We start from the raw sequence: 27,760 nt of genomic DNA on the forward strand, positions 1-27,760 counted from the left end.
AGGAGGAAGTCTAGGAAGAAGGTTGGCCCTGGAACCCTCTTATGGGTAGAGAAGTTTAGCAAGAGGCCAGGTGAGAGACAGTGCAGCCACTAGGACTGAACAAGCTTCAGTGTGGTGAGCTCTGATAAAAGGGCAGGATCTGGACTTCCAGAAAGAGAGCTCTGGCAGGTGGTTAACTGAGGGACTGTGCAAGGGAAACTTAGGAGGGATGAAAAGTGAAGATGGGTTAAATTGTACACTTGGTATGAGATTTACTGGCGGATTCCAGGGGGAAGATCTGGCCCTGAAAGGAGGGTGAATTTAGAGAGGTTGTGAGAGAGACCTGCTGGCAGACTTGGTAGGAAGAAGTCCAGAGAGGCAGCAGTAAAGAGTCTGACATGGTAGACTTTGGCTGCTGGTTGTAGGGTCCTTGGACTGGAACCTAGTGTAGTGGGAGGACCTGGGTTCCCCTGCTAGCCACCAGGGAAGATGGCATGAAACCCCTGATACAAGTGGAAAAGGACTTTTGACAGCCCTGAGATAAGCAGCTCTAAGGAGCACAGTAGGCCAGAATCGGGGCTGAAGACCTTTTGTAAGGACATTGGATTATCTGTTGGACTTCACTACCCTAAAAGGGGTGGGACCTGGCTGGAGAGGCTGAGTCACAAGAAGAGGCAGATCACTACAGGGCTTGAGCAACTGTCGGCAGAGGGTGCTAGAAGAGAGTCAGCCCAGACATGAGGGGATGCCCTTGTACACGCCTATATGCTATCTGGTTTTTGAAAAGAGGACACCAGCCCTGGTGCTTTCTAGAGACATTTAATTGATCACTATATCCACATCCGTCATCTTTAAGCCCAGTGCTTCTGGGTTTCGGTTTGCTTGTAAAAAGTGGTGAATTCTGGGACTATTTAATAGAGGGTAAATCTTTTTAGAAAGATAACATCAATTTTCACTGCTCCCCATGAAGACTGAGATCTTTGTCCTGCTGTACTGTCCACTTTTCTTCATCCCCAGAATTACTTGGACTCAAGTGCTTCTGCAACAGAGCTCGTATGTATCTCCCCTGTGTAAATGCCATACTGCAATTGGTCATCCTTCACTGTAGCCCAAGACATCTGCTTGGTGGAGAACCTTGCTGCCCAGCCCCCTGAATTGCTGACAACTATGACACCTCCTAATCCACCCACTCTTGTTTTCATATAATTCAATGCAGTGTCAGCAGCGTCCACCGGTGACATTCCTGAAAACAAGAACACAGAAGAGTGATGATCATGTAGTATCTGCTTCTGGTCCTATTGAAGTCAATGACAAAGTTCTCTTCAGACTTCACTCTGTGCAGAACCAGGCCCTCTATATTTCCTTTACTGAATGCCCAAGAAGTTACAAGTGCAATGGCTGGAAAATGCTTTGTTTATGGGAGGAATGTGAACAACTGCAAATAGCTTCTATGCTGTAGTAATATGTAGCTTCCCATTATTCTGAGGTTTTAGTCTTTTTGATCTAGCATATCTGGTGAACTTTGTAGTTCAGTGACACATAATGGGACATTTTTGAAGGGTGGTGGTGGTCACTGTTGGCAATCTGCAAACGTGCCACTAGCAGCGGCCTGCCAGGGAATTTCTGTCTAATATACTTATGACGAACACTCACAATAATTCACAGAGTGAGAGTTTAAGGCCAGGAGGGACCATCAGATCATCTAGTCTGACCTCCTATATATGACAGGCCACCAACCTCCCCAGCACCCACTCAAAACCCAACAACCGAAAGTAGACTAAAGTATCACAGCCCTTAGGAGATTAGACTATTACAAGCCACAGGCAGAGAATAGGAGGGATTGAAGTGCACCATGCCTGAGGCCCCCCACAATGGCAGGGAAATGATTGAGATATACCCAGATAATCCTGGCAAATGACCCACACCCACAGGCTGAAGAGGAAGGCAAAAAAAAAAAAAAAAAAAAACCCAAGGTCACTGCCTATTTGACTTGGGTGAAAATTCCTTCCCAACCCCATATATGGCGATCAGTTAGACCCTGAGCATGTGAGGAAGAACCAGCCAGCCAAGACCCTAAGAGAGAATGCATGGAGAATTGAACTGAAACGTCACTGTGGGAACCCCTACAAAGTTAGACCAATGAACCCTGAGGAGCTCAGAGTGTGAATTCTGTTTGTGATGAATTTTGGTAATGTGGACGCTGATGCTACTGTGGGTGCAGCCATTGTTGGGCAGGATCTGCTATTAGCCTTCATATCGTTATCGGACTATGCACTGATGACACCAACAGCCAAGATCCTTTACCATACTCAATCCCTACTAATGAGAGCACTTTATAAACAAATTGAAGAACACTTTGGCCTACGCAGAAGTCTGTTAATAGTTATGTCCTTGTTCACAAGCTGTAACTCTTCATTTGTCTCCAGAAATGCCGTAGTGCTTGGTCTTAATACTGTGAACTAAAGCAGCTGTGATGTTCACTTGTGTGTGTGTGTGTATATATATATATATATATATATATATATATATATATATATATATATATATATATATATACTACTGACTATATGCATTAGCCCTCCTTCAAACTTTCTGTGAAAAAAAACCATAATAGAAACTATTCACAATCTTTGCCACTGCAAGTTGGGAATCCATTCTCTAACATTGTGGCAAAATCCTGACTACTGAAGTCAATGGGAGTTTTGCCACTGACTTCAACAGGATCAGGATTTCACCCCGTGACTTTTCACCAAGGCAACAGCTGCCACCATAAGGCAGAAATTCCAATAGCTGTTAAAGATTTTTTCCAAACAAGTCACAGATTATACATGACAAGAAGAACTTACGTGAACTTGTAATACTTGGCACCCAGCAAAATGGAGGAAACTAATTAAACACACTGCTCAAAACATTCCTTCAAATATTGAGGAAACAGAAATAAGACTCTCCCCAAATGAAAGATGTTAAGGGAGAGCCAGCCATTCTTAACACTTCATGGATGCATTATATGCAACACTGGCATTCTAAAACACTTGTTTCCTATTTTTAGTAGTCTAAATCCTATTTTCAAAAATAAATTAAGCATTTAGGAGCCTATATCACACTGACTTTCAATGACATATAGGCTCTTAAGTCACTTAGGGAAAAAATTTCAAAAGTGCCTAAGAGTGCACGCAGGCTTATTTTACGGTTCTTAAATATTCTGCTTCTATTGGCAGCTCAAGTGCTCAAAGTAGAAATAACGATAGGAGTGAGTTTTGGCCCTTTCTTGAAATGCTGAGGAATTGCTCATTTGCTGGGGTCTTTGCCTGGAAGCTGGGTTGCTCCTCAACATTTCAGGGAAGGCTGAATAGCGGCAAGCTAACAATGAAAGGATTTCTACACACTAAGAAATTTAGAAATGTTTAAAAAGGGTTTTAGTGTGATTCTCCTCTCAGGCTAGTGTAAATCAGGTGCAACTCCACTGAAAACAACGGAGTTACTCCAATGTAAAACCAGGGTATGTGAGAAAATTACCTGGCTCAATTCTTTCTGGTAAATTTAAGATCGGGAGGCCATTTATGAAAGGAATGAACTCCAGTGAAATAGGACAGTGAGGTGGGGCTGTGGCATGTCAGGGCTTTGGGGAACAATCTGTACGGAGTATTATATTTTATACTGATATTTTCTCTTGGCTCTGCTAAGAATGAACCATGAATAGCATATGTTGGGACCACAAAACATGTAGCAGTTACAGAAATCTTCTCAGCTGCTACTTGCCTTCTTGTTTCACATTTCTCTTATGAATAGGAATGTAAATGAAAAATGGTTTACTGTAATTCATATTCCGGTAAGAGTATCAAAAGTTATTGCTCATTAATACTTGCAAACCATAGCTTTCTAAAATTAGCAGTGATGTCTACATTAATGGTTCTGTAACTGCGTGCAGTACAAGTATGTTGTCTGACTGTTTACAGGCTGTAATATAATCAAGGGTTTGGATGACAGCCTAACTGATGAAGGTAAAGCTTTAAAGAGTCATCCACAGTTAGATTGTGTTACAGTCAGATGAGACACTCCATGCCAGCTGTTTACCACATATGCACCTGGTCTACTTAACATACAGTTTAGTACACTTTCCAAAACAAAACTAAAATGCAGTCATATGAATTCCTTTTTGAATAGAGAGAAAAAGGTTGTAAAATTTCTATTGCTACAAGCAATTCAGTCCTATGAATTGTTAGAACTTGTGGAGTCTCTAAACTTCTTGTGTTATGGAAGCTTTGCACTATCCTTTATTTGTACTCTTTTTGGTTTTTACTAATACTTGCTTGCATTTGCATTTTTCCAATTCTCTGCTCATGAAATTACTTAAAATTGTAAAAGAAAGCTTCAGATAAACATAAAATAATTTATATGAATAATGATATATTATGATGCTGTATCTAAAACATAATGGAACAAAAATATCCACACTACTTGATATTCAAAGAACACAGTTGGAATTTATTTGGTTTGCACTTTTAGTCCTGCTATTTTGTGTGTGCTTTGAGATAATCCAACCAAAAATGGCCAGGAAACCGGTTTTTTGGGGGCGGGGGGCAGGAACTGTATTGCTAAGAGTATAATTTACATAAACCAGTTAGTTCCAGTATTACTTTCCTTCATCTTACTGGAAAGTTTAGATTGTACCTTGTTCCATGTGATAGAGAATAAGTCGGGCTAGGACCACTTTCATCATGCTTTCTCCATGTCCTGTGGTAGAGATGGCACCAACATGGTTATCAGCATAGCCTCCACTTCCTGCTCAAAGAAAAAGTATGATACTAAAGCTTTAGGGCAAAAGAGATTTACAAGCAATGCATGATTTCGAATCACAGGCCAATTTCTGAAGTTCTGGAGGTCCTGTTGCTTCTAGGAACAAAGACCTGAAAGTTCATATGTGACATCTTTGTTTCTGATTTCTTCCTCAAAGTTTCAACAGTGTGAGAAGTCAGTCACAGCTAGAAGAGGTTGGTTGCCGAGTTATAGGGTTGGAAAGATAATGGCATAATGGGGGAAGGAGGAATAATGGCGAATCGGATGTTGGAATAGGAAGGAGTGAGCATTAATAGTAGCCAGATCAATAGCAGGTAGATGCAGGAGAGGCATGCAGGAAAGACAAAGGTAGAAAGGCAGGCAGGGTGATGGTGGGGAAAATAGGAAGCAGGAAGTGGAGGATGGGAGGCAGCTAGATCTGCACTGATGACTGACTGGCTAGGGAGGTGCACTGCAGGAATGTGCTGACCAATGGGCAGCAGAGAGGTGGTAAGAGCTCGCCAGGTAGCAGCATTAAGATTCCACTGTGACAGAGCATGGGAGAAAAGCCCAAACAGGAGAGCTGCTTCCAAGTTAGCTTTGTAAATTCAAAAGGCTGCACTGACCCAGAAGTGCAGCAAACCTGCTGATATCAGAGGACCTCCAGGTGCCATCATTTAAGCAACAGGTGTTTGTGCCTCTCCGTGGGTCACTAGAATCAGCACCAAAGTTAAGGTCCTACAGCCACCTGATATCCCAACTCTCAGCTAAAACAACCACTCACTGAACTGTTTTTTTTTTTTTTTAAGTCAATCTAGTGCTCATGAATGGTGCAATTAATAGTTACAATGTCAGGAGCCATGGAAAACAAAGTCAAATTATCATTTGCTTATACTTTTAAAATTCTTTGAATTAAAAAAAAAAAAACCACAACAGTAGAAAATCTTGCATTCAGAAGAGACATGGTTTCAAGCATGCTCCTTTTTATGAATGTTGTGCCTCCCCCGAAAAATGAACCTTAAAAAAGCCACACACCGATGATGCTCTGGGAGAGAAAAATGTCCTGGCAGATATTTTTGAATGGGAAACTCCTGTAGGCCCCTTGAGGGTCACACATTTGGTGCCTTAAGATGTTGTTCAGGGGTCAACCAAAATCTCTCCCCCTCCTGCAATCCTATTTAGGCTAACATCTGCCAAGCCTAATAAGGCTCTTTGTGAGTGCAGGTGTGTTTTGAGGGATCCCACTGAGACAATTAAGGCAGATCAACCCCCAGATAGTGTCCAAAGACTTGTGGGGGGTGGGCCCTGATGCACCTCCTATGTAGCACAGAGTGATGAACCTGAGGTCCTCAGGAGAAGCAGAATGCTCTCAGGCTGCTGACCCCCCTTCCCATCATCACCACTACTTCATTCCGTGCCCCCTTATCCACTGGCTCCCTTCCCTACCATTCTCTACGCTGGTCATCTCCATTGTATCTGCTGAGGCAGTTATTTGCCATGGGCCTTTGGAGGTGCATAGGATAGGATTACTACAGTTAGTATGGAGTTTAGGATGGGGAGCAGCAGAGAGTGAAAAGTTTTCCTCCTTCCCACCCAAAAAGGGATACTCAAGTTCCCTCCCTTGATTAAATCTGGACCTCCCAGAAGATCCAATATGCATTGAAAATGTTGCCATATTCTATTCTGCAACAAGTTTGGAACATGTTTTACTAAAAATATTGTTTTTCCAGTTTCTGGTTCCATGGGAGAACTATGTAGCAATCACCAAATACAAGCCTGTCCCGTTAGAGGAATTCACTGGAGAATGGATTAAGAGTCCCTTTATCTACAGATGAGAGAACACTTATAACATTTATTCTATTCTGCTCCCCACCATCATGCTTTCCATGGCTCTTTATGAACAGGAACTTATTGAGAGAGTCAAAGCTTTAAATAAGAGTGACTTAAGTTGCCAGTCATGTTAGAGACTTCTAGTCAAATTCTCATTGCTCTCATGAAACTCCAATGACTGCAATTGGAGATGCACCTGATATACAATGGTATAAATGGGAGAAGAATCTGGTGCATTTGGTTAATTTTTCACAGTAGTTTTGACCCTTTTCTTTGGGAGACACCTGGATTAAACACCATCTGAGCAACTAATAGAGCCTTAGAGGGGAACGGGTTGCAATTTTGTCCGTGTTGCAAGGGAACATAGCAGATGAGTTCTTGGTTTTTGCATAAGAGTATCACAGTATAAGGGACATGATAGGGAAACCCCAGACCATACTGTTTCCAGAAAAAGGGGGAATGTCTCCTATTTCTGTTTGTTCAGACCTACCAGAAAGCTGGACAGTAAGTACAAAACATCTACCCCACCTGCAGCCTTCTGGTTGCATGGAAGGAGCAGTCGCTAAGAGGATAAACTGACTCATTTTAGTATGCTTTAATTTAAGCCTCAATTCTAGATCAGTTAGTGTCAATATTTCATTTCAATCATAGAAAATGTGAGTGTTAACTGATTTAATTTACCCGTACCTATGCATGCTGAATCACCGACTCGGCCAACCAGTTTATTAGTGAGTCCCCCAGTGGATGTTGCACAAGCTACGTTTCCTTCATTGTCTATAGCAACGGCACCAACTGTTCCAGGGTCTCTGCCAAGAATAATATTTCACAGAATTAGGCAGGGTTAAGAATACTTGCCAAAGCATGTTGTGTCCATTCTGCAGGTAGCTTTTACAAATGTGAGATTACAACAGAAGTCTACAATTGAATGTCATTAACTTTAATCTAGTCTCATGTCAGAATCACTTCATTTTCATATAATTGTGTTGTTTTTTTAATGTAAAGAGTTTCATTATGAAATCCACTATCCATTTCAGATAACAAGCAATATGTAACAATTCTGACAGATGTCAAATTCTTGGCCTGTTTGATCTATTTATCTGATCTCCACACGATAAATTTATATGCTACAGTATGAAAGCTTTCATTTGGAAAGAATATAAAAATTCCTAGCCCTCCTGACTGTGAAGATAATTTTTCAAATGGGACACACTGAAGCTCTGAATTAGCCTGAAACAGAAACTCAGAAGTGGGAACTGCCTCCACTGTTCCAATTGGAGGAGAGCTCTAAGCCTAGTGATGATACATGCAAAAAGAGAAATGAATAAAGAAATAGCAGTGGTCCTAAAAATGCCATGCATCACTCCCCCATATAGACTGGCCAGCCCGCGCCGCTTCCTACAGCTCCCATTGCTCGGGAACGGCGAACCGCAGCTACTGGGAGCTGCGGGCGGCTGTGCCTGAGGATGGTCAATGTAAACAAACTGTCTCACGGCCCGCCAGCGGATTACCCTGATGGGCTGCGTGCAGTCTGTGGGCCGCAGGTTGCTCACCACTGCTCTAAAGCCTAAAATGTTGGAGTCAGTGTGAAGTGATAGAAACAGCTACAAGCAGGGCTGAGAACTCTTTATTCAGAATATCACCATGTTGAATCATCACTGAGTTTTGCAGTCTGTTGCCATCCTGTTTTTATGTTCTCAGCCCTTTAGACTTTACAAATTACACCCAAGTGGTGTACAGCCTACAGTAAGATGTGTATCTATGCTATGCCAAGAGTCCTAGACCACTGTGATATTGGAGGTAACTCAACCATTTAACCACCCTTACACTACAGCTAATTTACATGCAACAGTTGCATTGGTTGTATGAGGGAGATGGCAGAGATAGCGGATTTCTTGGCCCAGCTGCCACAGTCTTTCCAAACCACCCACCCAACACAACCAGCACACATAATCCTAAATACACACACAGCCCCTTAGTGCAGTGCACATACCTCACTTGCCACCCCACAAATCAACGCATCTCCCACCACAACCCCCGAGACCTGAAGCAACACAACCAGCATACACAGGGACCACATACACCACTCTGAAGTCTGAGTCAGTGCGAAGTGAGTAAAACAGCTACAAGAATGGTTGAGAAGTCTTTCGATTTAGAAGATCACCAGGTTCAAGCCTCACTGGAATTCGTGGTCTGTTACCCCTTAACTAGTAGCTGAAAGTCCATGCTGTTGCATGGTTGTAATTCGTTTAGAATATATCCTCATCCTGTCTACAGCGTGAGCTTGGCTGACCTCTGAGATGTACTTTGTGTCATACTACTATACTACTTAATAAAATAGCTAAGTAACAATACATAATACATTGTCTTTCTATTAATGAGTCTTTGCCCCCTTCCACTGTCACAAGATTGAAGCTCAAACAGTTAGTATTAATAACCCCACTCCCCACTGAAAAGGTCAGTCATTTTGATAGTTGGTTATTCTCCCTACTATTTTCCCCTCCCCCCCATTTTATTATAAAAAGTTTCTTTCTTTCAAATGTCTTTCATTCTGCTGCTGTCTCCTACCCTCTCCCTCTGCTAATGGCTTTGTTTTTCTCCCTCATCCCCCCAGAACTGGTTTTTAGGCTATTTTAGCAATGCATTTTTAACCACCAAACTGGTCTGCTTGTTTTCTCAGTGACCAAATACCACTGCCAACCCCTGAAGAAAGGAACTATTAACCAAAATTTTGTAGATTATAAATTAATTGTTTGATCCATTTTAAAACAAATCCCAGTCTATCTTGGTTATGCGGACTTATGGATAGATATTTATGTTCTGCCAGGGTCTGGCTGTTGGTTTAGCAGTGGAGACAGTGCCTCATTTAAACCGCAGCTCTCCTTTGGAGAGTGACTCTATATAGATGGCACTTCCTTGCTCACCAGATCTGCTCAGTGTTTTTGTTCAGGACTATCTGCTAACTTCAGTTGAAATATTTTTTCCCCACCTGCCAATGGTGGAGGGCCCATGCTGCTAAGTGATCATGAGCTGGATTCTCTTCCTTCTTCAGCATCAATGGGATTGTTTCTCAAATTTCATCAGTTACACTTGCCTACTGAAGGTTGCCCACATATCATGGAGGGCATAATTTAAAAGCCACGTGGAAGCACATGTGTATGTCATGGCAGAATTAAGCCTACAGAACTACTTTCAGATCCCACAGCGAGTCTGCATGGTTGCTAGTTAGAGAAAGCACTTACACTCTAATGTCTCTGTGGTATCAGTAACATATTTTGTGCAGTACCTACTTTTTAAACTCATGAGGGTTAGAATCTGGCTCAAGGTTCTTGTTCCATCTCTCCCAGGATCTTTCCGTTATAAGTTTCTCCCCTGGAATCTCAGGAACACCCATGGCCTTGGCAAAAAGATTTGCCCCATGGTCAGTCAGCAACATGTGCTCTGTCTGATAGGGACAGAAAAAAAAACTCGACACTAATTGGAGTTCAGTACTGATCTGTATAGTCTTAAACACTTCATTGTTTTTACAAATGTATTCAAAGACATGTTTTTGTGTTAAACTTCTTGGAAACCAATAAAAGGCACAATTGTGGCCTCAATCCTGCTCCCATTGACTTAAGTAGGAGTATGTTTGGATTCCTGTTTTACTTTTTTGATGGAACAGGAAGATTTTGGATTCAATAATGCAAAAAACCCCAAAACAAAATAATTAGGATTAACAGAATATAATTGCCTTAAAATATTCAATACTCGTTAGATGAGAAAAATAGAATTCACTCATACTATTTTTTTTCTGAAAAAAGATAGGATACTGCTATTGCAATCCTTTATGGAACTGGTTTTGCAATCTCTTGCAAATCCAATCAATCAGTGGTATTTTGCTTATCTACATGATTGGTTTGACCAGGTCACTGAATGACCTAAAGAACTATTTTTATTCTAAGAGATATATGCTCAGTGGTGACCTGCAGAAAAAATTATCCTTTGTTCAAACGTTGTTATTCCTTGTAAATAGTAAAATAATAATCCTAAACTTATCACACACTAACATACATTTTTCTTAACGTCTAAAATGACTAAATTGATGTTAACCCACCACCAAACTATTTACTGACCTATTTAGGTCCAGCTCCTGTCCTTATGTATGCAAATACCATTCCCGTACAGTACCTGAATCAGTTGTCACATGAAGTCAATCAGTTTGGTGAGGGTCCACTTCTTACTGTAGTAAGGCCCTGATTCAGCAAAGCACTTAAGCACAAATTTATGTCATACTGAAGTTAATGGGACTTAAGTACATGTTCTTAACGTTAAGTACATGCTTATGAGCTCTGCTGAATCAAGGCCTGAATGAATGTCCTCAAACTTCTGAGCCCCTTCTGTTCCCCAAAATGAATTTACTCAAAGTAGCACTTCTGTCATTCTGCTTTACTAGGAGCTTTATAACTTTGACAGAATGAGGAAAGAAAATTTTAAAACAAGAAAAGCATTTAAAAACATTAAGATCCAAATCCTTTAACTAGTGCCCATCCTGAGCAGCTTGGCTGGGTCCGGGCAGTGTTGCAGAAGGGAGAATTTGACGCTAAGAGTCTGATCGTACGAGAATGCTGAGTGCCATCAACTCCCACTGACTTTTAAAGTTGTGACATGACATAAAAAAACAAAAACAAAAACAAAAAACTTCACCCTGACACAGATGCCAGGACACAATGTTTCACTGTTACTACGCAGCAAACTAGAGACCTAAGAACACATAGGCAACCTGACTTTAAATTGCCTGGGGTCTATCACAGGGTGTGTTACGATCTTAGTGTTAAATGTTGCAAACATTTACACATGAGTACTTTTACTCCCGTGATTAGCCCCACTGAATGCATTGCTTGCGTGCATAGGCATTTGCAAGATCATGATCTTAAGATACATCTGCACTGGAATAAAAGACCTGCAGCATGACTGCCTCCGGCCCATGTCAGCTGACTCAGGCTCACAGGACTCAGGGCTGTAAAATGGCTGTGTAGGCATTCACACTCAGGCTGGAGCCCAGGCTCCCTGAGAAGGGAGAGTTACAGAGCCCAGGTTCCAGCCTGATCCTGAATGTTGACACAGCCATTTTGAAGTCCCACATACTGAAACTTGCAAGCCTGAGTCAGTTGACTGAGGCCAGCCACAGGTGTTTAATTGCCAGATAAACACACCCTCACAGTCAAACACTTTTTACATTTTTTTTTATTGTCAGACTAAGTCCTGATTCATGAGAACACAGACATGGAACAATTTTCACTGTAGAAGTGGAGGCATGAGACAGGAGTCTGTGTCTTCGTAACAATGGACAACACAGTCTTTTATACAGAGTGATGTTACCAAACAATAGAAGACATACCTGTACTGTGAGCCTATTAATATTTGTCAAGGAGAAGAATAAAGACAGTGTATTCAGACAAAGCTGAAATGATCTTGTACTTTGCTGAACAAAACTTCCTTTGTGCAATACTGCCCCCCTATGCCTTTGTAACTAACCCACTAGCAACCTGTTATTCAAAACCTCCGAGAATTAAAGTGGGAAGAGAGACACTTAAATACATACATTTCAAAGCAAATTTTAAGAAGTCTACCTCCAACACCTGCTCTCTTCTGCCTGCCCCCAACAAAAGGGCAGATGGGCAATGGAAACCTCTTCACTTAAATACAATGAACATAAATTCTCGAAGCCATTACATGTCTAAACAAACAACTTTTCATTTTATATGCCCTATTAGGTTATTTAATTTTTAAAAGTTTGTTTAGCAAAGCAGCTCTCAGGTGTTCCCAGCATGCACTGCTCTGGTGATGCCTTCACACCTTAGAATAGGTTCTGAACAGGGAATCTTTGTCAACAGAGGAGTGTCACAGAGGCCCATTCCTTTAAGCTAGCTCTTACTAGGAAAGAATATAGGATGGGTCCTCAGTGTTTATTCTATAGCACTTTTCTAAAAGGTTTGTTTATTTAACAATCTTATTGCATAGCCTAGAGCTGGAATATTGAAAAATGGACTTCCCCGCCCTCTAGAGAGGTAGATACGATACTCGCTTCTCCCCCCACCTATTTTTTCCATGGCCTCTTGAATATGTTTGTTTATTAAATTAACAATATTACAGATATTGGCAGTTAGTGGAATATAAATAATATATAGACAAACAAGAGTTTCCAAAGTGAATAAGAAAGGTCTCAGGGTTAGGGTGGCAAACAACAAATGGTCATGGGTGCCAGTTTAAAAGACTTTGGCAGCCAGCCTTGAATTCAGACTAAGATTGCCATGTGTTTATTCAAGACCCTGGCACAATACAGAACACAGCAAAGATACTACCTCCTGCATTAAGGAGTTTATATTCTGTATTAAAATCTTTGGGGTCTAATTTAGGGAGGTGGGTTGTACTGTAGTTGAAATTTATTCACACAACTCATTCATTGCACAGAAAAACCAAGTAAACCAGTGTTCCAATCATCATACAATCTTTGCCTTTTTGAGTTCTTTTCTCCTGAAAATGCCTAATAATTCTTTCATTTTTGGATGGCTATTTTCACACACATATACCCTATACATCAGTTTTCTATTTCTGTTCATTGCAAATAATAATTTAACAGGAACTGTTGGCTCACTACATTAACCTACTAAGCCTTTCACCTCTAGACACTTCTCAATTCTGTCTTATGGTAAGTCATCAGTTAACGTTATTCTGGTACTCTCATTTTCGTTTGGCTAAGTTTGGCCCAACTGAGAGCTTGAGTTACAGAAAACTAGGATACCAATGGGTGTTGCAGAATTTAAAGGAGTTGTTTTGGCCACCAGATGGAGCCCATATTGTTCCACAGGCAGAACTGAAATACTGATAATTACAAAACAGCTTTTATCATCATCATTATGGCTGTTTTTCAAAGGAATCTAAGGGAGTTAGGCACCTGATTTCCATTGAAATCCAAGGGGATCTGGGCACCTAATACTCTTAGGATCCTTTAAAAATCCCAGCCTTCATCTTCCATGTGTTATGGAGTTCAAAAGTTGTTCCTAGTGCATACAAAAAAGCTTTGTAATCTGCAAATATTAGACCTCCATTCAATTTATTAGCAACTAATTTTTTTTTTCTTACCTTCCATAAATAGGGTACTCTTTAAAATGATGTGCATGATGTTAAGAGTAGCTAGGGCTGTACAAAGACAAAGTCACACTTGGGTGCAGAGGACTGCTACAAGGCCTAGCTCAGCCATTTTGTAAGGTTGTGCAGGAGGGGAACTATGGCTGGAGCAGCCAAGCGGGAGGCCTCTGCACCTTCTGTGCACCGCAGAGATGAGGTCTGCACATATGCTGCTGGCCCAAAATTTCTGTCTACAGCGAGCAGAAGGGCAACAGCTGGTTAATAGACTAGAATTCTAGCCAGTGGATGGGAAAAGGTGAATTCCCCTGCTGGCTGAGGATATATCAATTACATCCCCACCACCCACTTGGACTTCTGTGTGAAGCCTGGTTACTAGAGCTTTGAGGAAAGGAGTAAATTTTACCAAAAAATAAAATCTCATTGTTTTGTTCTGTCAGATTAATACAAGCAATCTGTTCCTGTATAGTAGCATTCTATTACTTGACTTAAAAATCTAGCCTCAATATTTTTGACTACCAAAAAATTTTACCCGCCATTGTACAAAGACTTCACCATGATTGTAGGGAAAGAGAGAGGCAAGTAAATAATAATACCATACAGCTCTTGAAAAGCACTTTTCATCAGTAGCTCTCAAAACACTTTACAAAGGGGGGAGAGGAGGTGTCAGTATTATTATCCCCATTTTCCAGATGGGGAAACTGAGGCACAGAGTAGGGAAGTGATCTGTCCAAGGTCACCTGGTAGGTCAGTGGCAGAGCTGGAACCAGAACGGGGGTCTCCAGAGTCCTAGTTCTGTCACCTGAGATGACTTTTTCAAGAGTGCTGACTGTTAGCCTAATTCTGCTCCCACTCAAGTCAAAAGGTGGTTTTACCATTTAAAGACAATAGCCAAATCAGAACTTTTATCCTTTGAAACATGAATTGCCAAAGGTTATTAACGGTGGCAAGTTTAAAAAAAATACAATCTGTGTCTTAGAATTTTGAGAAAGACCTGGAAATATTCCTCTCAGACTTATTTTTACATTAGAAATGTTAGGCCTTGTCTACCCTGGTTTTGCCTGGATGACTCTATGAACATCTGTCGAATTAATGAGAGAAACATCACAGGTGAATGAAACCTTAGTAACTGAGTGAAAAAGGGATTTTTTGTCAGAATCCTTAAAGAAAGCCAATCTAGATTTTTTTTTTTTTTTTTTTTTACATTTGTTTAACCCAGTGTTTTGATGACAAACATTTTGGTGGAAAGCTCTCTTTGTTAGAGATTTGAACTCCCTATTCTTCTATTAAGGGCTAAGATTGCTCAACTCCAGTTCTTTAGTCCTTCAAGAAGCCTTTCAGAACAAGTCTTAATATTTTTGATCATACGAGGTTATAAGAAGAGAAACAAATACCTTTAAAATCCCACATATTCAGGCTTTTATAGATCATGAAAGGAGGGGAAATGTTTGTACTCCTCCTTTGTAAGTCACCTTTAAAGTAGCCAGGAGACTGAAGTAGAAGAAACATGAAAAATAAACCCACTTAGGCCTGGTCTACATGAAAATATTTCTTACCCTTGTTCAGCTATAGTGGAGCTGCACTGCTACTATCAATAGTGTAAATTCTAGTTTAGACAGGGTTGCTAGCACTTTTAATCACCGTGTCATATAATCCTCATTGTGGTTAAAAAACAGTGACACCCTGTGTACTCTAGAGCTTCCCCATTGGTTGCAACACTGTGGCTACGCCATTGCTGAAAAACAGGCAAGTAATTTCCTCATGTAGATACCCATTAAGACACACTTGTTACTGGAGAAAAATGACATGTAACAGTTAACATGTATGTAGTCAAGTCCAGATGCTCATTATTTCATTTGCCACATATACTGATAAATTATTTGTGTTCAAACAAGTTCAGTTACCACAAGTTGCAGCTTTTACTGCTATCTGCTCCTAGTGCAAAGTTGCAGTGCTAGTCTGTGACATCACTAGTCTTTCCAGATCAATCATCTGATTATTTCACAAAATCTTAAAGTAGAAGTGGAAAGGTCATCTAGTGTAATCTATTAAACCATCTAATAGAGTCACTATTGTGTTATTTAGGGCTTGTCTTCACTACCCGCCCGGATCGGCGGGTAGAAATCGCTCTCTCAGGGATTGATTTATCGCGTCTCGTCGGGACGCGATAATCGATCCCCGAATCGACACACGTACTCCACCAGCCCAGGTAGGAGTAAGCGCCATCGACGGGGGAGTCGCGGCGGTCGATTTGCCGCTGTCCTCACAGCGGGGTAAGTCGGATCAGATACGTCGAATTCAGCTACACTATTCCCGTAGCTGAATTTGCGTATCTGAAATCGATCCCCCACATAGTGTAGACGTAGCCTTATTTCTATCGCCTGACTTTGCATGATTGTCTGTGGGGGACAATCTCCAGTACATTGTCCTGCAGGATCAGGCAGGAGGGCTGTGAGAGACACTGCTCTTATTAAAACAAATATCTACAGTATTTAGCTCAGAAAAAAGTGAAAACAACTGGCAAAGTAAATTACGTATATCAATTTCTCCTCAAGTTTGCAAGTATATGCAACACCCTTTTAAGAGTTGAATAAAATTAGCACTTCAACTAATTGGAAAATCTGAAAATAAAAATAGTCTTGCCTCTTTATATTCATGCCCATGGTCTCTACCAGTACCACTGATTTCTTCCTCCTTCCCTGATTTAAAATACTACACAAACATCATAGTCAGTGAGGTGTATCAATACATGCAATGAAATCCTAAAATAAACAATGTTTCTTATTCAAGTGCACATTCAGCATACCTTTTCCATGACAAGACGAGCAAGCTTTATTGGGTTAGCTATACATTTAACTGCAGATACTGCTCCTGAGGCTAGATTTTTTCCATCCATGATAATGGCATCCATTTCTACTTCACCCTTCTCATTTAAAACAGATCCACAGCCTAAAGACCAAAAGGGAGGGGGGAAAAAAAAAAAAAAAAAAAAAAAAAAAAAGACATTAAGAGCTAAACATGGGGTGATTCAGTTTTATTAGCCTTTATTAGGCAAACCTTTTTTCCAGTTTGTGTATCGGTTTGTTTTAAGCCTCCTAAATGCCAAACAGGTTTTGAAAAGAGAAACATTCCTGTTCAAACAGAAATAATTAATAGGACAGTATATGGAACTTAATATAATTGAATTGTAATGGTACCTAAGTCACATTAGGTGTGAAGAGCAGAGTTATAAACAACTATAAATGAGACTGTTTCTACCCAAATATCACTTTTTACACACAAAACTATTTTACCTCCACATTCCTCCAACAATAGATGCAATGCAACCTATCTGAATACCTGAGGCTAGGTCTACATTAGGGGAGGGGGGCGGGTCGACCTAAAATACGCAACTTCAGCTACGTGAATAGCGTAGCTGAAGTCGGCGTATCTTAGGTCGATTTACCTGGCTGTGAGGACAGCGGCGAGTCGACCACTGCCGCTCCCCCATCGACTCCGCTTCCGCCTCGCACCACGGTGGAGTTCCGGAGTCGACGGCAGAGTGATCGGGGATCGTAGACGTGATAAAAATCGATCCCCGATAGATCGATCACTACCCGCCGGTCCGGCAGGTAGTGTAAACGTACCCATAGTCTAATCCTTTGAGGTGCTGAGATCAATCAGAGATGACGGCCCACAGTATCTTGCCAGGCCAAACAACAAGATTTCAACCACTGTTGGATTTGATGCAATGGCACAAATGCAAAATTCTAGCAAGAGTGAAAAAATATATTTTCCATTCACCAAAAGTCTGAAATAAGGTGAAATATTTATTGTTAGCAAAAATAAATTTAGGAGTTAAGTAAAACACCAAGATAAAATGCTGTGAAAATCTAAGCAGTTATTGGAATAGCTTTTGCAAATATTTATGTCAATTCTGTAGTGAAACCTTCCTTTAACAATGAGATGTACTGTGTGATATGCAGGGTGTTACTGCAAAAAGCTCTCTAGTAACTGGAATATTTTATCATGGGTGCTGGTTAGTAATCAGTCATCACTGAAATCAACACAAATGTATAAGTCTTGCAAACAGTGGGGAGAAAAGTACAACTCCATATGAAGGCAAGCTCCTACTAGAAACACTTTCAGTATGTTGTTAACAGGATTGGTGCTTTAGCTGTGTTTAAACTGTGAAAAGGTATTTTCCTGTTAGTAAACACCAGTTTCCATCTGTAGCGGGGTGGACAGCCGCTCCTGCCCTGAAGGGCTTAAAACAGCCCTGGTAGAAGGCTGTTGCAGGGGGAAGCAGCTACTAGGCTGATTGGGGAAGCAGCTGCAGCTGGGCCACACCCCAATCAGGCCTCGGCTGGCCCTATATAAAAGGCTGGGAGCCAGCAGCCTCTCTCTGCCTTCAGAGAAAGAAGGGCCTGGCTGCTGGGAAGCTCAGGGTGCCTAGAGTGAGGCAGGGCTGGGGAGCTCCAGGCTGGCAACTCCCCAGGCTGCAGGGTCTTGTCCAAGGCCCCAGAGAGGGGCAGCAGGCCCAGACCCAAGCTTGCTTATGATAAGTGGCTTATACTGCAGTCTGCCCTAGGGAGTGGGGCTAGATGGTGACTGGCAGTAGCCTTACACTGAGGTGAGGTGGGGTTAGTGGGTGGGGGGTTCCCTGGGGAGGGAAGACCCAAAGAGAAAGGGGTTACTGCCAGGGGGCAGCCCCCAGATAAAGGGGCACTGGGTCTGGGAGGGACATGGGGGCCAAGAGGCAGGTGGATCACTGGCCTGCAGAGGCAGCTCCAAGGCAGGCAGAGCTAATTCCCATGGATGACCAGCAGGAGGCGCCGAAGGGGTGTGTCTGCTCCTCTACACCATCCTTCTTTAATATTGGTTTAACAATCTGACAGACTCTTAGGCCAAAATATTACAGACCTGGTGACACTGACTTCTGTGAGATTATTCACCTGAGTAAAATTATGTATGCCCTGATGTACAGGGGATGAAGTATCAGTGACCTCAACTCCCCACTTTCTACTAAAAGCACAGCTCTCCTTTCCCCCATAGTTTGAATTCATCCACAATTTAGGGTTGCCAACTCTCCTGATTGGCCTGGAGTCTTCTGGAATCAGCACTGATCTCCTGATGACTATTGAAAGCAATCTGGGAGATTTTAATAGGATATTTTAAGAAAACATTGTCATGTTGGGGAGGAGGAAATCTCTGGAATAGCTTCAGTCAGAGTTGGCAACCCTACAGCTGCTCCTGCACTATTCAGGTCAGTAAGTTAGCAGTCTGTGACTACCCCTGGCTGCCATCTCCCAGCTGGGTCACATATCTGTTCCTACCTCACATGCCTAGGAAGACCAGTTCATGCAGGTGTTTCAAACCCAGGGTGTTCAAACATGACAGCTGCTGTGCATTGAGATGGGCATAACTAATCACAAGCCACTACATTTGCAGCAGCACTTCACAAAAATATGGGTAATTTAGCCCAGCTTTGAATCAAGGGCAGGAAGCAAGAGCCAAGGAAAACCCAGTGGGTCTGACCTCTTCCAAACTGTAGTAGGGGTTGTAGGGTATTGCACTTATCTAGCAGATGCGAGGGAGTCTGTGTGCGCCTTTGTCTGCTCTCACTAGAGCCTGTTTCTCCACCCTTCCTACTATCTATGGACCACAGTGTAGCTGGGCCTGCAAGGGAGAAGAGAGCATAAAAAGCCTTATACTCCTTACATAGGAGCTGTAGTCCTTGTACATCTTGTACACGGTAGGTTCGGGGTTGCTACTAGCAGGTCAGGCTTCTGTATCGGATATGGACTGGCTGCAGAGCTATTCCAGAGAGATACACCAGAGATGTAAGACACTTTAATAACTACCAGGAATAGCTGGTGTGAACTCGTTATGTTACACAGAGCACCACCTTGTGGCTGAACAGTATAATACAGTTTAGAATTCCATTCCATATGGAATGTAAACTAGCACTGTTAGCCCCCACAGAGGGGGTGGAAAGGAGATGTGACCATGGCCCCCTCTCACCTCAGGCAGTGGAGCTAACCAGCTTCTAAAGGGAGTATATGCTGCATGCTCTGTGCATGCACTTAGATCTGGAAGATATTGTGCCTCCTGAACGCCTGCAAGGGCTGGGAGACTCACATCATTCACAACACACAGCCCAACTGAACCCTGTTATCTGAGAAGAGACCTGCATCACTTGGTCCTTATCCCTATTTCCTCCTCACCACCCTGCTTGTCTCTTAGCAATGCTGGTGTTTTCCAGCAAACATTACACAATAAAACGGCTTTCTCCTTTATGGAGATAAACACCACATGGTGGGTTTTAAACAGCCACTCCAATCAGGCCTCTCTTCACATAGCTTTCAACTCATTTTCTCCTGCTCATTAAATACAGCTGTTCTCAATGAGCTTTAACACATGTAGCTGTATATGCAAGTGATTACAACTACTTACCATGTGCATTAGGGAAGCCAAACTTTAATAAGTGGGCTGCAAAACTGTTTCAGCTGAAAGCTCAGGCCCAACAACCTTAGAAATTTTTTGTTAAAAGTCAGTTGTCATTTAATGTGTGAAGTACATTATAAACAGAGCATGAAATACAGTTATCTGAGCAAAGAATAAATTTGAGTAAACATTATTTAAGCAAAACAATCTATTTCAGGCTTAAAATATCCTGATTTGCTCATTTATAACAAAAGGTGGCCACAAGACTCAGTCCAGGAAAAGGGAAGCCATATACATGTACTTTGCTTTACATGCTAGTTAAATGTTAAAATTGTTGACGATCTCTTTGGTAGAGGATAATCTGATGTTTTATCAGCCATTTGCAATAGTTTGATAAATTCTGAGCAGTTGCTCACAGTCATTAAATCAGCAGAAATAACAGTTTAAACACATGGGGCTAAATTCCCCTCTCAGTTACACTGGCCCACTGAAGCCAAAGGGTTCAATGCAGTGAAGCTAATGAAGTAACACCAGTGAAAGAGAAGGAAAATTTCACCAACAGATTCTTTGTCATGTGGTACAGCCACTCCATTTTAATGGATTAGTTGGTTGATACTGGGGTAGTAAATTCTTACAATGCTCTGTCAGAAAGGACATGACTAAGAACCTCAAGTCTTGTATTCTAGAAAACAGGGCAAGACTTCCCATTTAGGGCAGTGTTTTGCAGATGATCACTTTTCTTGCCCTAGAGAGAAATATGTAACTTTAAAATATTGGTTACTATGCGTCTGAGCTTGATGTCTACAAGATCGACAACTTGGACAAGGAATAATGATAAAGTGAAGGGGAATGAAAATATCCCCAGATGGAAAAGCTAGGTACATATGTGGTGGTGGCAAAAGAATGGTATACCTACCTGTCCCTAGCCAACTTATTTTTTCTACTCACTCCCCCTCCATCCCAGTAGGACTCAAGAATAGTAATCCCAGGAGTCACAAGATACTGTATAGAGGGCTATGGAGAGCCTTGGGTCAGCTTTTGGGTATTACAAATTATATTATTTCAGTGGCCATTGTAGTCAGCCAGGTTTTCAGCCTTTTAAATTTAAAAAAAAAAAAAAAAAAAAAATCTCAATGGCACCCAGATATACTACGAAAAACACCACACACAAGTAAACTTTACTCATCCAAGAAGCTCCATTGGCTTCAAATAGATGCTCTGTCAGAATAAAGATTAAAAATACATGTTCACATGTGTATTTGTAGAACCATCTATACTTGTGCACAACAAATCAAGAGACCACATGATCTTTTGGTTGTAATACTTCCCTTTCCCCCGTCCTCTGTTTTTCCATCATCACACATAGTGTTAAGTTTAAATGTAGGCCCAGACCCTGTGACTGACTCCCTGCAGGCTGATGAAGACCTAAGATCAAGTGGACCTGCAATAAAGTTGGCAGGACTCCTCAAGGGATCAGGGATTTGCCTGTGCAGACCTAGCTGATGTCTTGTATGGCAAAAAGGCAACGTCTGGCTAGAGGAGTGCTTGTCCGACACATACGAAGTAAAGCTTTACAGTACTGAAGCATTAAAATAAATAAAATGCTGAAAACAAAGTTCACATACTGATCCATTAACATGAGCAAATCAAATCTCCAAAGGTTGGGGGAAAGAGAATGAAGACAGCTCTCATGGACAGACAAAGAAAAATGCGAGCTTAAGTAGAAAACAAATCTAGGGCTGGTTATATAACAATCCCACCATGCGTACCATGTTTGCCCCATGTTTCTGTTTCCATTTTGCTAACTCAGAAAGGCTTGTCACCAGCAGTGATACTCTCTGAACTAGGTGGCCATGCTGAAAACAAGCGCTTCTACATAAAGCACTAAACAAATGCAGGCCTTTGTCTTCAGCTCCATTCCTGACATATTGAGTGGGAGCACAAAAGGAGCACTATTTTCTACTCACTTTAAGCAAGATGATAAAATGAGGTTGGTGGGAAGGAGAAAATATTAGACCGCATCATTGAAGATAGGGGCTCATAACTGGTGTTCTTAGCAACGAGTGTACTCGTAAGCATTCACAAATTATCTACTGTCTTAACAGCACTGGTATTCTGAAAAGAACAATCCCACTCAGGCAGTAGATATAGGCCAAGCACTGACAAAAAGATTGAGGTCCAAGTTTTGCCTATAGTTGCATTCAGGTGATTTAAATGGAAATGCCAGGGTTATAATGAAGGCATAATTCACTCTTGAGGGTGTGGGTCTCTTATTAAACTCATAGTACAAAAATGAAGGAACTTCTGCAGAAGAACAACACTGCAGCACAAGAACAAAGCTGCAGGTTTAAAAAAACCTGAGACCAAAAATAGAAACTGTTCTCCTTTTGTGAATCTACATGCTCTTTACTTACAATGAGAAATGAGGCCAGCATCCAAACTAGTGCAGTCTGTGCTCAACTAAATGCATCACATTGAAAAATTCCCCCTCCCCCCAAACCAACAACCAACACAGCAAAATACACAAGGATAATAATGTGGTCTACATAGACAGATTTCATTCTGTGGTTATATGCTTGAAAAATTACCTGCATTAAAATGTGGATCATCTTCCATTGATGTCACTGCTTCTTCAACTGCATCTAATGCATTGCCTCCTTGTTTAAGGATACTGTAACCTTTCAGTGCTGCTCTGGTAACACCTGAACGAGCTCCTTCTTCCCGATCTTTAAAGATGCGGCCAGCTCCACCATGAACAACAACAACAGGCTTCATGCTGCCAAATCCTTGCCAATTACAGATGTAGAAACAGGTTATTCAGAACTTATTTTCCTAAAACACACGCAAGGCAAGAAGCTTTAGCGATTGCTCCCTTCTTCATGTACCAGCCCCACAGATGAAATCCACTACGGTGCTCAGTGTGATATTCACTAGGTTTATTTTTCAGGAGACTGAACATTCTCAATACAGGCTTCCTGATTCTGTAATTCACCTCAAGTGCTGACAGGGCATAAGTATGCTGACCTTCACAGCATATTGCAAAGACCATCTATTTACTCAGCTTTTTCTTGAGGGATGGGTTGAGGAAGGAGGGTTTTTAAAGGTCCATTCTTACTGCCAATATAGTCAATGGAAGTTCTGCATGTGATTTTAGTAGATGCAGGACCGACCCTTCATATCTCATGGGGAAAGAGAATTTGGCTTGAATAGTTATTTCATATGTATTTTCAATTATATTATTCATATAGCTTGAGATACTGTGATAGGCACAGATTTTATACTCTGAGAAAATAAATAGGAGCTCGACAAATGAGTAGTAGAATTATACTGAAGAAAGGCAAAAGAGAAAAACACCTCTCAGGAGAAACATTATCATACTTAAATACTTTTGTCTGTAAATTCTCTTTCTGCATTATGACTGTATATTTAGTAAGTAACTAGAGCCCAGAAACAGCAGCTACAAACTGATTGAATCATATGGTTAGGTGAAAAGGGAACAAAAATGAGGTCATGACAATTCTGCACCTGAAATGGTTTTGGTTTCAAGTTGCTCTTTTTATAGGCTGATGGCAGAATTTGGTCTTAAGATATATGCAGGTGACCGTCATTCACTTCAGTGGGGGTTGTAATTTTTTTAAATGAATCCTAACTTTGACAAGCTTTTAAAAAGAAGTTTGCACACTATATATCTACATCTACAAGCTATTGCACTTGTCTCCCTCAACCTGTTTTAAGAAGTTTCACTTACATGGGGAGAAATAATTCTTCTATAACAAATTATGAGGAAATTAAAATTTGAGGCTTGTTCCTGCTAACCCTTCCTTCATGTCAGGTGAATAATCCTTATCATAGAATATCAGGGTTGGAAGGGACCTAAGGAGGTCATTGAGTCCAGCCCCCTGCTTTCACTAGCAGGACTGAGTACTGATTTTGCCCCAGATCCCTAAGTGGCCCCCTCAAGGATTGAACTCACAACCCTGCCAATGCTCAAATCACTGAGCTATCCCTCCCCCCCCTTATCCTTCACTTTAATCAACATGTTTGCATAAGTGAGTTAAAGCTACTCACCTGACGTGTTAAGCAAGATCTGGCCTTAGTTTAAAACTTAACTGATGCTTTTGCCTGGATTTCAAACCTTTGACCACTTGCAAGGTAAGTGCAAACTTTGTACTCTGTGAAACAAGATGCTAAAAGCTGATAATGAACAGTTTAATTTTTAGCTTTGACTGTATAGAAAGGAACATTAATTGGTTTGCCTCTCTGTAAAGAATGAGAAATAAGGCATCTTGAGAAGCCAGCATCCAAACAAGTACATTTTTCACTCACCTAAATGTTTCACATTAAAAAATTTACACACACCCCCCCCCAACTCTGGTGAGAACAAAGATTTCTTTGTCTTTATGGTCATTTCTCCTTTGCTTTTCCTCCATTTCCATCTTACTTCTAGGACTCATGAGGCATTTCACCACATGAAATTAGTATATCAGGACTCACTTATTATTAAGAAGATGACACATGCCAATGGGAGGAATAGACTTGGATATAATACATCTTTTCACAGATAGGTGGTAAACTGAACCATGTGACATGGTAAATTACATTTATCATGCAATTGTTATAGTCTGGATTCTGCCTTCATCTTCTCCTGGGACTGCTTCAAACATTACAAGCCTCGGAACAGTCACCATTAAAAAAAATAGCCTGATGCCAAAAAACAAACCAACCCCATTTTATTCTTTACCTTCCCAAATGTTTACTCTGAGGTATTTGACTGGCATTATTTAGTCCTGGACATTTGACCAGTTTAGAGGCTCAATCTTTATAAGCCACAGGGTTTTAGAAAGGGGGTTTTATACCATATTACCAGTGTTATTTACAATAGCACACTAAATGTGCTAGGCATTGTACACATACATAGGGAGGCACAGTCCCTACTGCAAAGGGGTTACAGTCTAAAAATGGGGCACACACTTACTTGATTATAGCTCTGAAAGGCACTATGGTATTCAACTTTTAAGCTGAGGTATTTAACAATCTAAATGCTGCCCTACATAAACAAACAATACTTTCCTCTTTGTCAGGGAGAGTCCCATAGTTCGAAGGGAGTCTGGCTTTACTAGAGGAGGGATACAAAATAGTATGGGTTTTAAAAAAAATGCTCTAAAACCAGTTTCTGTTAAATATGGGACACAAAGATAATATAGATGGTGTCATGTGACAATTTTAATTGGCACTGTTTTAGGGTGACCTGCGTAACTCATTCATAACTTTGCAACTGGTAAGGAGTTTACCCATCCCCAACTCTTGCAAATCAAACCATTATACCCCCTAATCATGAACCCTCTCAATAGATTAGATTTGTGGTATTGACCACTACCGAGATTAAATAAAGGGGGAAAATACACCTCTTTTAGCATAAAATGATACAGCTTAGTGAAATAAAATTATTCTACTTAACTGCCAGGGGACAAGTTTGTCATGTACACATGGGAGAAAGTAGAAGGGAGATATGCAGCTTCAGCTGTGTCTTAACTCAGGAAGTTCCTTCAAGAGGAAATGTAGCCAAACTCCAAACCTGGAGACAATGGAACTTTCTGTGTCTGCGTCCTGTAAATAACTAACTGTTTGGTTTGCAAAATAACGCAAGGGGGGGCAAGTAGATGAACAATAAGGGGTCATAAGAGGGGTCATAACATGTAACTTGCTAATTATGTATGGTAATGATAGCAAATTTTGGCCAATCATAGAGCGATAGATTATCATAGTTAACTGCATATAATGCTTTGGTGTAAGTGTTTTCTTTGTTCCTTCTGACTTATGAGCTCGAACCCAATTGCAATTGAAATAAACGGATCGCCCCTCCCGGGGCTCCTTGCTTAATTAGCTGTGTCCCTCTCTTCTTATTCCTCAGCTGGAATGGACAGGAATTTCTACCACATTAAAAATGCAAATTTGTTCCCCTGCTCTTTGGGAGAGGGAACGGATTTCAGAACTCAGTCTTCACACACTCCTCCTGGGGACAAAGGATTTTGCTACACGATTTTCAATTACAAGAGCTTAAATAAGCAAGAGAGGGTCCTGTGGCACCTTTAAGACTAACAGAGGTATTGGAGCATAAGCTTTCGTGGGTGAATGCCCACTTCATCAGACGCAAGCGGGCATTCACCCACGAAAGCTTATGCTCCAATACCTCTGTTAGTCTTAAAGGTGCCACAGGACCCTCTCTTGCTTTTTACAGATTCAGACTAACAAGGCTACCCCTCTGATACAAGAGCTTAAATGTCTCCCTCATTCACAATTCCCCACCAGCACCTGCGGACAAGCGACAGTTCCCAGAAATTCCTGAGAATCTCCCTGTGTACTAAATCAGCACGAGCAGCAGAGGAAGCAGAAAAAGCAAGAAGCAGCTGCTGCTGCAGCAGGAGGAGGGATGCATTCATTCACGCCGTTGCAGGCTGTTTGTTTTGTTACAGGGTAGCGTTACTCACAGGTGGTTGTTCTTGCAGGCTTCACTAATGAGTAGGAAATCTTAAAGGGGGACACAGGAACAAGAGCCAGCAGTCTGCAAATGTTCAGTCTTACTTCCACATAAGATGGTTCTAGGTCAGGAGTCTTCAAACAGGGGCTGCCATTTGTCCAGCCCTCCAACCAATAGGGGAGAAGCGAACAGCTGAGTAGGCAAGGGGCGGGGCCGCCGGCAGTAGCTCACACGGCGCAGCAGCACAGCTGAGCTGGGCAGAGGGGTGAGTGCCTCTGGGAGCCAGTGTCTCCCCCCCCCCCCCCCAGAAGGGGAGCCAACTTAGGGGAGAGTCATTGCTGCAGCCGAGTAGGCATGGACACCTGCCTTAGGAGTAAAAATACAAGCCAGATGCTTAATTACATCTCCAATAAATGGAGTAAAGAAGATGGAAATTAACAATTTCATAATGGTTAAATTTTAACTACATCACTAATAGAACCAAACAGTATTTGTATGATACAAATGTGTGAGTTTTTAGAAATAAAATAAATATGAAATGGTTTTTAATGTATTGACAAATATCTTGTGTGATTTCGCAGTACCTGCATCGATTAACATTTACACCTGATTTAGAATTTAATGCAACACTGACGCAGTAGAATAGTGCTGTTTTTTTAATGATTTTGCATATATTTGCATATATTTAATTTCTTTCACAGTCGCTTCGGCTCGCGAAGCCCCTTCAAAAATCTAATATGGCCCTAGTCTCACAAAGTTTGGAGACCCCTGCTCTAGTGTAAAAGGCTGGTGATCACATGAGCAGCAATTATCAGGCATGTTTGCCCATAGTAAAAAGACCTACTGTTTTCCTGTCTTTAAATGGATTTGAAGGAAGAAGGCTCCCTTAGTTAAAATGGCTACCAGTTCCCTAGGTCCTCTCAGAAGCGAGGCTAGTAAAGGCTGCCATCTATTACTGTCAATAGATTTGAAGCTAAGGTGCCCTCTGTTAAGATTTCTACCATCCTTATCCTCTAGTAGTGGTTTTTTCCTGCCTTTTGTTCTCCCTGAGGCTCTTGTGAGGCGAGGAGGGAAAAGGGCTCAGGAAGCTGAAGGGAGGTGCAGGCTAGAAAAGGAAAACGGAGAGCTGCCCCCTTCTTTCTGCTG

At 41.4% G+C, this 27,760-nt stretch overlaps 1 protein-coding gene across 1 annotated transcript; it reads right to left on the bottom strand.

Annotated features, from left to right (window-relative positions):
- Window positions 1-783: 783 nt before the first annotated feature.
- ASRGL1 (asparaginase and isoaspartyl peptidase 1) lies at window positions 784-26,736 on the bottom strand. Its single transcript, XM_065401538.1, has 7 exons — window positions 26,625-26,736; window positions 22,725-22,922; window positions 16,517-16,659; window positions 9,873-10,027; window positions 7,273-7,391; window positions 4,651-4,761; window positions 784-1,222 (listed from the first exon to the last, which is right to left on the bottom strand). The coding sequence occupies exons 2-7, from the start codon at window positions 22,909-22,911 to the stop codon at window positions 999-1,001; spliced, it is 939 nt and encodes a 312-aa protein (XP_065257610.1). The 5' UTR covers window positions 22,912-22,922; window positions 26,625-26,736; the 3' UTR covers window positions 784-998.
- Between the last annotated feature and the right edge of the window lie 1,024 nt (window positions 26,737-27,760).

This window comes from Emys orbicularis, chromosome 3 (assembly GCF_028017835.1).
Source record: "Emys orbicularis isolate rEmyOrb1 chromosome 3, rEmyOrb1.hap1, whole genome shotgun sequence".
Lineage (NCBI taxonomy): Eukaryota > Metazoa > Chordata > Testudines > Emydidae > Emys > Emys orbicularis.

Coding starts and splice junctions, on each gene's coding strand:
- ASRGL1 (XM_065401538.1), bottom strand. CDS start 22,911: ATGAAGCCTGTTGTTGTTGTTCATGGTGGAGCTGGCCGCATCTTTAAA. Junction 10,028..16,516: donor CTCGTCTTGTCATGGAAAAG/GTATGCTGAATG, acceptor TGTCCCTATCAG/ACAGAGCACATGTTGCTGAC. Junction 7,392..9,872: donor AACCCTCATGAGTTTAAAAA/GTAGGTACTGCA, acceptor TATTCTTGGCAG/AGACCCTGGAACAGTTGGTG.